At 43.7% G+C, this 14,178-nt stretch overlaps 1 protein-coding gene across 2 annotated transcripts in view; it reads left to right on the top strand.

Annotated features, from left to right (window-relative positions):
• The window catches only part of LOC128025682 (transforming growth factor beta-1-induced transcript 1 protein), a 128,911-nt gene that overhangs the window by 16,356 nt on the left and 98,377 nt on the right, over positions 1–14,178 (top strand). For both annotated transcript variants that reach the window (XM_052612178.1, XM_052612179.1), the window contains 2 exons: positions 6,865–7,019; positions 7,128–7,189. In XM_052612178.1, the coding sequence (XP_052468138.1) occupies positions 6,865–7,019; positions 7,128–7,189 (217 nt within the window). The remainder of the gene's footprint in view (positions 1–6,864; positions 7,020–7,127; positions 7,190–14,178) is intronic.

The raw sequence follows: 14,178 nt of genomic DNA, 5'->3' as shown, positions 1-14,178 counted from the left end.
TTGAGCTCGACTTATTTTAAAACGTCTTTAATGCTGCTGTTAAAGCTGTTATCTTTCTGAAATGATCCGCGCTGACGCTCTCCAGACACGGAGAAACTCTGCCTTTGTTCATAACCCCTCCTCTAGCCCCAGCTGGCCCGCTTTGGCCCAAGGTTTTCGTCGGGCCAAAAAACCCTGGCCGTTGGCCCCGAGGAAGCCCCGGCGAGGCACGATCAAGCCCCGGAAGTGACAGTGGAAACGCGACTGGCCCTGGCACGCACTAGCACGCCCGGTCTTAGCTCGATAGTGGAAACACGGTTAATGTGTGTTAAAATCTCACACACCATGTGTCAGACAGCTGTCAACACAACCATGTGTATTGTTTTTTGACACATCTGTTTTTGTAGTGTAGTAACTTGACTTGCAGAAAGTTTTCTGCATAAGTTAGTGTGAGGGGCTACTACAGTCATGACCAAAAGTTTTGGCATTGACATAAATTTTGTGTTTTGCAAAGTTTGCTGCTTAAGCTGTTGTTGTCCATTCACATGGTTTCTAGATTGGTGTGTAGAGTGATCAGATGCATTTTAAATAATTGGTAAAAGCTTAATTGGCCAAAAATGAACTTTGCACACAAAAGAAAAACAATTAATAATAAAAAAATTAATTCACTGTTTTTTGATCCTGACACAAAATGACCATTCATATCAGCAGCACATGTAAAAGTATGAATGAGTACTATTTAGGTGAAATCACTATCATACTAATTAGATTGTAAGAGCAGACTGATTGCTATAAAAGGAGGTAAGAAGTCCTTCGAGTCATTGTGTTCTTGTTAGCAATGGTTACGTCCAAAGAGTGAGGTTCGACTGCAGTGAAGAAGACTTCAGGACATCCCATGTCCAGCAAGCAACAGGACCATCTCCACCTCCACATTCTGCAGAAAGTACAAGGATTGGACTGCTAAAAACTGGTGCAAAGTTATTATCTGATGAAACTCCCTTACGACTGTTTGGGACATTAGGAAAATCGATTGTTCCGAGAAGGAAAAGTGAACGCTACCATGAGTCCTGTGTTGTGCCAACAGTGAAGCATCCTTAGACATCAATGTTTGGGGTAGCTTTTCAACCAAGGGAGTGGGTTATCTCATAATTCTGCCCAAAATCTCTGCCACGAATAAAGAATAGTATTAAAAAAAAAACACATCCTGTACGAGCGACTTCTTCAAACATTCCATGAGCAATTTGGTGAAGATCCATGCATTTTCCAGCAAGATGGAGCACCATGTCACAAAGCAAGAGTCAGGAAGAAGTGGCTTGAACATCATTACATTGACATTTTGGATCCATGGCCAGGCAACTCCCCAGATATCAATTCCATAGAGAACCTGTGGTCAATCCTCAAAAGGCGAGTGGATAAGCAGAAGCCCACAAATTGTGATAAACTCTTACTAATAAGGCAAGAATGGATTGCCATCAGTCAGGATTTGGCCCAGAAGCTAATATACATCATGTCAGAGCAAATTGCAGAGTATATGAAGAACAAGGGTCAAAACTGCGAATACTGACTCATATTTTTGTCATTTTGCCAACAAAAGCCTTTAAAACTTACGTGCTTATCGTTGTTTTTCAGTATACCATAGAAACGTGGAAAATAATCTACAAATACTGAAGCCGTAAACTTTGCAAAACCCAAAATGTGTTACTGCCAAAATGTTTGGCCATGACTGTAGAATACAGGGGGGTTTTGTGTACCCCTCTGCAAATGTGCAGTTGGGCCCCTGAGAGCAGGGGTGGCGGACATCGGTTGTGGAAAGCCACAGCCGTGAAGAGTTTTGCTTCAACATTAAACACACCTGAACAAAGCTAATCAAGGTCTGAAGGGTTATTAGAAAGCCACAGGCAGGTGAGTATTAATTAGGGTTGGAGCTGAACTCTGCAGGAGGTGAGTATAAACCTGCTTCAGCACACCTGGCCTCTGACTTTTCAAGTGATCCTGAAGACCCTGATTAGCTGATTCAGTTGAAAAAAAAAAAAAATATCAATTTGACAACACATAACACACTCACAACACAACCTAATGCAGAAATACACTGCAAACACTCACAGCATAACCAAATACAGAAACGCATGGTAAATTCTCACAACACAACCAAATATTGAAACGTGCTGCAAGTACAGAAACACACAAATATACAGACCACAACAAGCAAGATTCTACATTCTACAGTTGTCAAGGTTTTGGTAAGGGAGGAACTCAGGTGCAGACAGGAAGTAACGAAACAGGATTTATTTAACAAAAAAGGGGAAAACAAAACCCACGAGGGGGAAAACAGGACTAGGGCAGATACAACAATAACTAAACAGGACTGATTAATCAAGATAAACAAAGACTCAAAACAGGAGAACACTAACTACAAATAACACTCACGGTTATACAGGATACAATATCTCAATCACAGGTGAGGAACACACAAATCACAATTCTTGGGGAACAAATCTCAATGAACCGACGCAAGACAGAGCACACTAGGAGATCTAAATAGGGGGACTAATCAAGACACGACAGGTGTTACAGATAGGACAATCACGACACGACTAGGATAACAAGGGGGGCGGGGCAAGGGAACGAGACAACACAAGCACATGGCCCAAAGGCAAGGCCATGTGCTTGTACACAAAACACGGGTCTGTCATGATCCTGCCTCAAGACTAGGAAAAAAAATCAAGGACACGAGGGCAGAATCATGACAGAACCCCTCCCTTAAGGAGCGGCTTCCAGACGCTCCTCAAGGGAACATCAAACACGAGACATGACGGACTGGGACACCGACACAAACCAACAAGACATGACAAATAATAACAAAGGCAGACATGAATACACGACGGCAGGGTTAGGGTGACAAATCAAAAAAAACAAACAGGGAAGGGGAGGAGGCGGGACCACAAAGTTCATGGGGGACAGACCAGGGTGAGTGGGTGGGGCAGGAGTTTTAGGAGGACAGGACGAAGGCTGACGACGGGGGGTACGGGCAGGTCTGGGTGGTGAGGGGCGGGGAGGGGTCTCGGGACAACTGACAGGGGACATGATAGGAGCAGACAAGGGACGCGGGGCAACACTTACGGGACGCGGGGCAAGACTTACGAGACGCGGGGAGACGACAGCTGGACACGGGGGGACAACATCTACTGGACACGGGACATCTACGGGACACGGGGCAACATCTACTGGACACGGGGGGACAACAGGACACGGGACATCTACGGGACACGGGGCCACATCAACAGGATACATGACTACATCAGCAGGACACGGGGCAACACTCACGGGACACGGGGAGACGACATCTACGGGACACGGGGAGACGACATCAGGACACTCGGGATTTCTGGGGACAGGGTCTGAGGACAAGACAGGACTGACGGGGACTTCTAGGATACGGACAAGACTAGACAAATAATCTGAAAAGGCTTTAGCCGCTAAGACAATTGGCATCTCCTTACGAGATGAGACACACTGTACTAAAGTCCTTGCTGCAGAGTCGGCCGCGGCACTCTCCTCCGCTCTCACGACTGCCGACTTGCATACAGCCCTCTTCTTTGCCGGCTCGGGCACGCCAGCGCTCACCGCTGCTGACTCGGGCACGCTCACCGCTGCTGGCTCGGGCACGCCAGCGCTCTCCGCTGCTGGGTCGGGCACGCCAGCGCTCACCGCTGCTGGCACGGGCACGCCAGCGCTCTCCGCTGCTGGCACGGGCACGCCAGCGCTCTCCGCTGCTGGCACGGGCACGCCAGCGCTCTCCGCTGCTGGCACGGGCACGCCAGCGCTCTCCGCTGCTGGCACGGGCACGCCAGCGCTCTCCGCTGCTGGCACGGGCACGCCAGCGCTCTCCGCTGCTGGCACGGGCACGCCAGCGCTCTCCGCTGCTGGCACGGGAGGAGACAGGGTCACAGGACCGGCAGGCCCCCTCTTCCTCCTTGGGCGCGGTGCAGAGGCCACAGCTGGGTCAGAGGCGGGTTGGGGGAGTTTGGTCTCGGGCAGGGCAGTCTCGGACGCCGAAGACTCAGAAGTTGACTCCCATGAAAACCGTCTCCCTCGTTTCATGGGGAGACTGCAGGCTGTGGAGGGCACCTCAGGACTCTGGGAGGGGCTTGCCTGATCCCCCAGGGTTGCCACAGCCAGGACACGACCCTCAGGGATCGTTGGCAGCTGGGTAGGTGGAGGGGACCTCTGTGGCTCCTCCTGGGAGATGCTTTCCCACAGCCGGGCATAATTACGGAGGACCCATTCCCCCTCAGGCGAGTATGGGAGGGTGACCCCCTTCCTGTCGGCGGGGGATGACGTCCAACACAGCCTCCGGAACTCCGCCTGACGCTGAAGCTCAGAGGCCCTCCTGCCTGCTGAGTTCCTTGGTGGTCGGTTCATTCTGTCAAGGTTTTGGTAAGGGAGGAACTCAGGTGCAGACAGGAAGTAACGAAACAGGATTTAACAAAAAAGGGGAAAACAAAACCCACGAGGGGGAAAACAGGACTAGGGCAGATACAACAATAACTAAACAGGACTGATTAATCAAGATAAACAAAGACTCAAAACAGGAGAACACTAACTACAAATAACACTCACGGTTATACAGGATACAATATCTCAATCACAGGTGAGGAACACACAAATCACAATTCTTGTGGAACAAATCTCAATGAACCGACGCAAGACAGAGCACACTAGGAGATCTAAATAGGGGGACTAATCAAGACACGACAGGTGTTACAGATAGGACAATCACGACACGACTAGGATAACAAGGGGGGCGGGGCAAGGGAACGAGACAACACAAGCACATGGCCCAAAGGCAAGGCCATGTGCTTGTACACAAAACACGGGTCTGTCATGATCCTGCCTCAAGACTAGGAAAAAATCAAGGACACGAGGGCAGAATCATGACAACAGTACTGTATTGTGAGAATCTGCAGTGCTTATTCTGTCAAATTGATGAAGATGTTTCCTTAATTTGCAGGTGTTTTTTTCATTTGCAGATCGTTTGTTCTCTCTCGGCTATTGTAGATGTGCCATGGCATTGCACATGGCTCTTTATCTTATTCGTGTTCATTTATTTTATCAAACTGGATAAATTATTACACCTTTTTATATTTTATGTGGAGTCATGATTTGATAAAAAGGTTTGGCATGTCATTTATGGTATATCTTTTAAATTTGCTTATTGTAAGAACAACAGCAGCAGCAGCAATATGGTGTAATATGCATTTGAAACATATATGTATTTGGTACTTGCTACCTTGTATCTTTACTCTTTCTTTTCATTCTTTTCATGGCTTTGAAAAACTTGCATATGATGTTTCTCTGTGTCGCTTTTTGCATAACTCCAGGTAGTCGGCACCGAGCTTACACCTGTTTCACACATACTCCATCTACAGTTCGTTTGCAGTGTGTATGCAGTCCGTGTGCGTTATGTATGTGGTGCAGAAGCATTGCGGACTCATTGTGCTTTCACACAAGACGTGTTTGCAGTCCGCTACTGATCCGCGGCTGTTTACCACAAACACAACATTTATCCATTATTTTTATTTTTAAATACAAAAAGTGCTTTTTCAGCATTGTGATCCTCACGTTTAAACTCAAATATAAACAGTTTATTAAATGCATCTGGCTTCTAGATTTGTAATATATTAATTTGCTCAAGCAAGTGGAAAAACATTTGAACACAGCATATAGCTTTCTTGTGTTAGGTTATCACAAATATTTAAAATTAAAACTCATCTCATGCTTTTTACATAAAAATCTTTATTAAAAACAATCCCGTGGGTCGTAAAGAACTTTGTTTTTCTACCTCCAAAAGACACAAGTGCATATGTTGACTTTTATCTAAAAGTGCACTTTGTTTTAAACCTAGCCAAAAAGCCTGTGAAACACATTAGACTTTACACTCAATGCACACGCACTGCAGACAGAGTACGTGTGAAACAGGCTTTAGTTGAGATTTCTTTCTAGATATAGAATGCTTTCACTGAATCTTTGAAGTTTTCTGTGAGCAATCGTACTGGTGTGGCTATATCTGTGGCAGCTCATCTATTGGACACTACAGTGTATTAATGTTGCTAGAGACTAGGAGATGCTGTTCTCCTAAATGACCTCCGCTGAATAAAAAACGAACTGGGAAAAGTGTTGCCAGATGTTGCGAGACAAATAAGCAACCAGGCCTGTGAAAACAAGCCCAAAACAAGTGACTTTTTCTACAGAGCCCCCCTAGGTTCCGGGATGAGAAAAATAAATAAACTGTGCACGGTTTTACAATCCGTGAGGACGGATTTTAAATTGTGGGTACAGAATGTCAATTTACATTGATGTGGACAGATTGGTAAACTGTACAAAAGGGAGTTCAATTTTTTGCTGGATTAAGTCATTATTTTTACGATAAAGTTTCTCATTATTATGAGATGTTAAGTCATTATGACAAAGTTATTAGTAATTATTATGAGAAAGTTTCTCATTATTACGAGAAACTAAGTCAATATTCAGAGAAATTTTCTCATTATTACAAGAAAGTTTCTCAGTATAAGGAGATACTAAGTCAATATTACGAGAAAGTTTCTCAGTATAATGATGTACTAAGTTATAATTATGAGAAAGTTTCTTGTTATTATGACTTACAGAATCATATTTTTCTCAACTGTGGCATGTCCCCAGTTCTATTCCCCCATCTGTCAGTTTTCTACTACCATGTGATATACAGTAAACTCTCTCTTTAAAAAAACAAACAAACAAACAAAAACAAAGCAAAACAAATAAACCAATAATTCAAATGAAAGAAAAAAAGCCCCTCTGAGACTTGACTTACACTTTTCCATGATGTTTCTCTATAACTCTTTGTAGATGCCCTTCTTGCTGATCTGGAAAATTCAGCCTTTCCTCTGGGTTGCTATCCTGTTCTGCTCACCTCTGACCCTCCAGTGAATTCTGATCCCCCATCCAGTGCTCAGGATCCTGCCCAGAACCGGCCACTTCCTCCAGCATACACCCCCCAACAAGTATGCCATGAGATGAACACAAAACAAACACACAATCTGATATGATGTTTCTAAGCAAAATATATTCATTTTACAGGATCATACAATTTCTATTGATTTGTTTCATAGACAGTTTCTGCTGCAATGAAATCGAACGGCTCTCAGAACTCTAACCAAGACAAACTTTACAGGTATTTTAAACCTCGATAACACAATGCACTGAATAACACATTGATTTTCACATGAGGTATATACACAAAAGAAAGAAAAACAAGATGTCTTTACTGTCATTTTATATCCTCCTCTTTTTAACGTCTCGGTCACATATGGTAACACTCGTTCCCTGAAGGAGGGAATATGTCAGTGACTGAAAAATTGGGATCTCGCTATAGAGACTAATCGCCTTCGAGTATTAACAAAACAAGCCAATGAAAACATGCTTGATCCGCTACGCCTGGCTTCAACAGGTTTTGCTAAAAGGTAAACTGAACTAAGAAGCACTTAGACGCACATATCCGGTCCGCAGAGGGGAATGGCACAGCAAGCATAATGGACAGAAACTTAAGCTCTACTGACTGCAGAGGCTCGAAGGGCTCCTGTAAGCACGTAGGCGTGCCTCGTAGAGGGTGCACTAGCTGAAGTGATGGTGTTTACCACTGCTGGAGATTCCACAGATCTGGGCGCAGGTGCCAGAGGGTGCCCCCTCTCTGAGAAAGGAGATCCTTCCTCAGAGGAATATGCCAAGGAGGGGCTGTCACAAGGAGCATCAGTTTTGAGAACCAAGTCCGATTGGGACAGTTTTGGGCTACTTAGAGGACCTGCTCCTGCTTCTCTTGAACATAGTTGCGTAGGCCCCAAGGCCAGCTGTGTGCCAGCAAATCTGTGCCGAGGGTCCCCTGCATGATTGAGCTCACCTGGGATGTGAACAGCACAAAACGATTTCAGATGCTTCTGACTCCAAAGGGGGAGATGGTGGGGGAATTGCGACATGCGACGGGAGCGTAGACCACCCTGGTTGTTGATGTTTTGGATATGCAATTGATATGCCACTGCAGGCGAGGCCCTGTCCAGGTGCCTGATGCTGCATGCCCATTGCACATGACACCCGAGCCGATGACAGAGGCATCTGTTGAGACAACAACAAGCCTGGACACTTGCACTAGGGGGACCCCTGCCCACAGAAGAGCAAGGCCCAAACACGGGCTCAATGTTTGTCAGCAGAACAGGCACACAGACAAGGTGCGTGCCGCATTGCCATGCCCATCTCGGGATTCGATCGTGAAGCCAGTGCTGAAGTTTCAGTGGAACCGCCCTCCCGCCCCAGAACGACTCCATGCAGTTCAGCTGAGCACACTCTATCAAGAGACGTGCTTCAGGTTGACTGAATCCAAAGCCATACCGAGAAAAGAAATCCTCTGCACAGGGGAGAATTTTCTCTTTTCGCAGCTGACACAATGCACCAACCAGCTGAGGTAGCTGAGTATTACATCCCAGTGTTCGCATAACTGAGCTCAGGACTTGGCCGAAATGAACATGTCGTCGAGGAAGCTGAGAATGTGTATGCCTCCTTTCTTCAGTGGAACGAGGGCTGTCTCCATGACCTTGGTGAAGACATGAGGCGACAGGGCTAGTCCGAAGGGGAGGACCTTGTACTGATACACTTGCCCCTCAGAGTTTCTGCATTAAGAACCTGAACGGGATCTTTTAAAGGGCCCGGTTCAGAACGCGCAGGTCCAGGATTGGTCGTAACACACTGCCTTTCTTGGGTACAATGAAGTATGGGCTGTAAAACCCCAACTTCATCTCGGCTGGAGGGACCGGCTATATTGCGTCCTTCACCAGCAAAACAGCAATTTCTGCTCGCAAAATGGGAGCATCTTTGTCCAGCACAGAGGTGATCCGGATGCCCCTGAACTTGGGAGAACTGAATCATATAGCTGATTCTGATGGTGTTCCCGAGCCAGCGAGACAGTCTGGGGAATGCTAGCCAGGCACCCAGAAATCGAACAAGCAGAACTAAGTGAGTGAGTGACGTGACATAACATACAGCATGGTGACCCATACTCAGAATTTGTGCTCTGCATTTAACCCATCCAAAGTGCACACACACAGAAGTGAACACACACACAGACCATGAACACACCTGGAGCAGTGGGCAGCCATTTATGCTGTGGCGCCCAGGGAGCAGTTGGGGGTTTGGTGCCTTGCTCAAGGGCACTTTTGTCTTGAGACCTAAACCCACAATCTTAGGGTAAGGAGTCAAACTCTCTAACCTCTAGGCCACGACGTCAGTGGTTCTCTTAATAAAGGCCAAGAAGCAGTGCTTCTCTTAGTAAAGGCCAAGAAGCAGTGCTTGTTGAACTCCCTCATATCAGCCAGGGTAAGCCAAAGGTGGCATTCCTAGACCACCAAAGCAGGCATTATCTTATCCATGGGCCTCGCCGTTACTTTGTCACCTTTAGGGCAAGGTCCATCGCAGTACGCATCTCCTGCATTACACCTGGGTCAGAACTACCCTCGTGCAACTGCTTTAACGCCTTGGCCTGGTAGACTTGCAGGAGACGATCAGGACATAAGGTCATCTTCTGGTGGGCCGGATGAAGTGCTGGGCCCCGCCCTTTCCAAGAGTTCAGCATCTGCATCATGGTACACCAGAGGGTACGATACGGCAGAGGAGTGAGGGGCCTGTGGAGACTTGCTCAGCTGGGAAGCCCTCTCTGTGACCCTGAGATCACCCTTGCCATGTGCCGAAGTAGTCCTCCTCTGCGCAGAGGAATTAGAATGGTCGCAATGGTCATATGAGAACATGATTTATTCATGAATGCTGCCTCTGCATGCTCAAGGCCCAGGCACACGATGCAGTGATTGTGACAGTCAAATGGAGCCAAGAAGCCACCACATCCAGAAACGCACGGATGGAAAGACCTCTTTTAAAATACACCCCATCACTTGTGGAGCCCTTTTTGAAATTATCTCTTAGTTGCTCTTTTAGAACACCAAAGTGTTGAAGCGCCCAGGAATGCAGAGTGGAAACTGAAGCACTCCGGGAAAAGCAGCAGCACTGGCAACCCCCGATGACGTGACGTGACGTGACAACAACACTCAACCGTCAAAAGGCTGTCTTCACGACACTCTGCTCAGGAAGCTGAAAGGCTCAGCTCCAAAGCGAAAAGCTGAATGTGCGACTGCATGCACTCTCCTTATATAACCGTGCTGCAGGGCGCGGCGTGCAATGCAAATCTCGCATGCCAAAATTAATTGGTTTGTTTTGTTAATACTCAAAGGTGATTTGTCTTTCTAGCGTGATCCAAATTTTGTCAGTCACTGACTTAACTTCGAACATTACTGACTGAAAGGGAACAACCTGCTTCATCACATGAGGATATGATACTGTATTCACTCATTCATGAAACAAAAGCAGAAAGATGTGTGTGTGTTTAAATCATTCATAAATCTGTTCTGACATAAATTTTCGGATTCATAAGTCTTCAAAATGTCAGTCAGTACAACAAAAAAGGTAAATGGTGTGTTAAAAAATCAAAATGTTTTGTTTTCTTATAGGCAAACTGTTGACACTGCATTTTGATATTACTATATAGTGTTCCTGTAGCTCAATTGGTAGAGCGCCGTTTTATTAAGAGCAAGGTTGGGGGTTCGATCCCCCGGGAACACATGATATGTAAAAATTGATAGTCTGAATGCACTGTAAATTGCTTTGGATAAAAGCATCTGCTAAATGCATACATTTAATTTAATTTAATAATATTTTATATATAAAAAGCTTATGAGTTGTGACTTTCAGTTTGTGCACATATGACAGGATTTTAAGAAAATTAATACAAGACGTAGTCAGCCAGACGATGAATATTATTAATATTATTAATAATTAATAATTATTATATGATGCAGTCAAACTTGTAGCAATATTTGTTAGTTATGTTTGTTGATTCTGGGTTAGCATCATCTGGGGTCCTCTGAGGGGTCAGCATCATCTCTTCTAAGGTGATCTGGATCCAGACTGGAGCTTGTGTAAATCCTAGTTACCAAAACATAGAAACAAATAGAACATCATTAGCATAGCTGCTGATCTAACAAAGTAAAATTAATTAGTTTAACCCAAGCTAAAAAATGAGAATGCGCATTTGATCAGATGCAACTACACTCACAATTTAAGAGATACATTATTCGAATGCTTGGCGAAAGAGAAGCGTTTTTAATCTAGATTTAAACAGAGTGTGTCTGAACCCCGAACATTATCAGGAAGGCTATTCCAGAGTTTGGGAGCAAAATATGAAAAGGCTCTACCTCCTTTAGTGGACTTTGTAGGACTGTAAAGGAAGTAACAGTACATCCGTCTAGTTGCAAATTGTAATCTACAAGATTCTGTGTAGTGTTTTTTGGTCCAATAATTAATATCTCTGTCTTATCCGAATTTAATTGGACAAAATTATTGGTAATACAATCTTTTACATTTTTAACACACTTTCTTAACTTAGATAATTTAGAAGTTGAATCTGGTCTCGTTGAGATATATAGCTGAGTATCATCAGCATAACAGTGGAATCTAATTCCATATTTTCTTATAATATTACCAAGGAGACCTAGGAAGGATCCTTGTGGCACTCCATATTTTACTGGTGATAAATGAGATGACTCCCCATTTAAATAAACAAAATGGTAGCGATCGGACAGGTAGGATCTAAACCATCTTAGAGCCTGCCCTTGAATACCTGTATAGTTTTGTAATCGATCTATGAGTATGTCATGATCTATGGTGTCGAACACAGCACTGAGCACTTGCTGTCCACAGTGTAGGAGCTTGAGGATGTGGCTTTATCTTGAACTCTTAAAAACCCTCAAGGTCTACAAGTATGTGGAAGAAAGTATTAATAGCAAGAAGCGTAAATAAGTTGGTGGAGTTGAGGACATGAAGGGATGTTGAAACAACTGATGCTGGAGTAAGTTGAGCACTGCCTGTGTGTTTTCTGGCAGTTGATTGAAAGATTAAATGCTTTCACTCCTTCACAAAGTAATTCACACAGTTGTAATTCATGGGCAGGAATTATGCTAATTGTGAATGCATGCATGTATGGTCTATTTACAAATGACTGGAATTCATTAACATACACAAGTTTAACTATGAAATCTGAGGTTTATGATGTTTAATCTGGAGGAGAGTTCTTGGGAAGGTCCACTTTATGGGGAAATTACTTGTATTATTTACACAAATATTTTAAGTTCAATGAATGAGGCCCAATGGCCAACAACACACTGTAAAGCAGTGCTCTCCAACCCTGCTCCTGTAGAGATATGGTCCTGCAGACTTCAGTTCCAACCCTTCAGGTGTGTTTGATTGGGGTTGGAGCTGAAATCTGTAGGACGGTAGCTCAACAGGAGCAGAGTTGGAGACCACTGCTGTAAAATTTCAGGTATGACAAATGCATTTAAATATGGTAGTGAATCCCTTAAATTATAGTTTTGTGTGTGTGTACATTTGAAATTCAGTGACTGACACCATTTTGCCATTTTACCAACTTTTTTTACCAAATTACTAGTTTATTGTCATGGTCTTTTTTACTTTTTTTTTTAATGTTTCCTATTTCTGTTCTCCCGCCCTTAGGCCATGCACAGTTATTTTTTTATTTTATTTTTTTTACCATCTTCTGTTTTTTAAAAATCTTTGTCCACATGAAAACACAAACGCATACTATGAAGCACTGTCAAGAGCATGCGAAACCAACAGATGGTGATATAATCTCAGCTAAAGCCATGTTGGCCAATCAGAAGCCTGTCAAACTTTCCAGTAAGCGGAGATAACCGAAATCTCCAGTTTCACTGTCTACACGATAACACTGCAACCAGTGATTTTGAAAATCTTCACGGTGGCAGGAGGTTTAAAAAAATAATTGGTTTCAGTGACCTGGTGCTGCATTTGTATGTGGATGAATGGCCAAACCATACAGAAAAAGCTGCCATTCTGAAAATGCCTGCGTTCATGTGGACGGGCTCAGTTAGTTCATTTGACCTAGTTTCCTGTGTTCAGTCTTGATTGTCTTAGTCTGTTCACCTGCGTTCAGTTTATTAATAAGTCAGTTTTTCTCAGGCACTGGTACCTATGTAACTGGTATGTACTAGAAACGAATCAGAACGCAGATTTCAGTCCCTTGTGTTGGTACCACATGAATGCCTGAGCTTTCAATTTAAACATTTGTCCTGGTTCTTTGAAAAGGTTCTAAGAAGCATGGGTGACGCTAGGCCATTTTTAGTGGGGCTATAGTGATAGTTACGGAACACAGTTTAAGATATTTTAGATTTAGCGCGAGAGCTTTCTGTCCCTCTATTGAAAAGATAAGTACGGTATACTGTCCATGTCAGGAAAGGTAATAAAAACATCATCAGAGTAGTCCATGTGACATCAGAGGGTCAGTTAGAATTTGTTGAAGCATCGAAAATACATTTTGGTCCAAAAATTATGAATGTATTCAGCATTGTCTTCTCTTCCGGGTCTGTTGTGAGCGCGACTGCTGTGACTGTTGACATACGACAATGCTGATGTGTTATCTTTGTTATTGGGCACGCCAGAAATCATGTCAGCAATGCTGAATAACGTCATAATTTTTGTTATTTTTCGACTAAAATGTATTTTCGATGGACTATGGGGGGCACCATTATTCTGATGACATGTAATAGTTGCACTTGGTGAGCTACTGCCTCTACCTTTTGCAGTATTTACCACAATACAACTCGGAATAAACAATTCTGGAAATAAAATACTAATACGATGACTACAGCTGCTGTAAAAAAAAAAAATCCCGTAAAATTCCGGCAGCTGGGGTGCCGGCAAAATACCGTTAAATAACGGGCACATTAAGTAACGGTAATTTTCCGTAATTCAAAAATAGTTTTTTGCTGTAATTTTACATGAGATTTTCTGTTATTTTCTTCAGCTTTTAATGTTTAATAAGCTGTTTTACATAAATATTATGGAAAGTAAAAAATGAAAAAGAAAAAACATTAAATTATCATAAAGTTTGAACACTGCTTTAATTCAAATAATCAGCCATAAGTGAGAAAATGTGTTAATAATTTATTGACATATCTGCAAGAATATACCAATAGTTTGTTCAGGACTGCAATTTACATTTATTCTTTGTACAAACTGCAACAATATACCTGTATA

The sequence above is a fragment of the Carassius gibelio genome, chromosome A12, assembly GCF_023724105.1.
Source record: "Carassius gibelio isolate Cgi1373 ecotype wild population from Czech Republic chromosome A12, carGib1.2-hapl.c, whole genome shotgun sequence".
NCBI classification, from domain to species: Eukaryota; Metazoa; Chordata; class Actinopteri; order Cypriniformes; family Cyprinidae; genus Carassius; species Carassius gibelio.
Note: the sequence above shows the minus strand (reverse complement) of the source record. Positions and strands in the feature narration are given on the sequence as shown.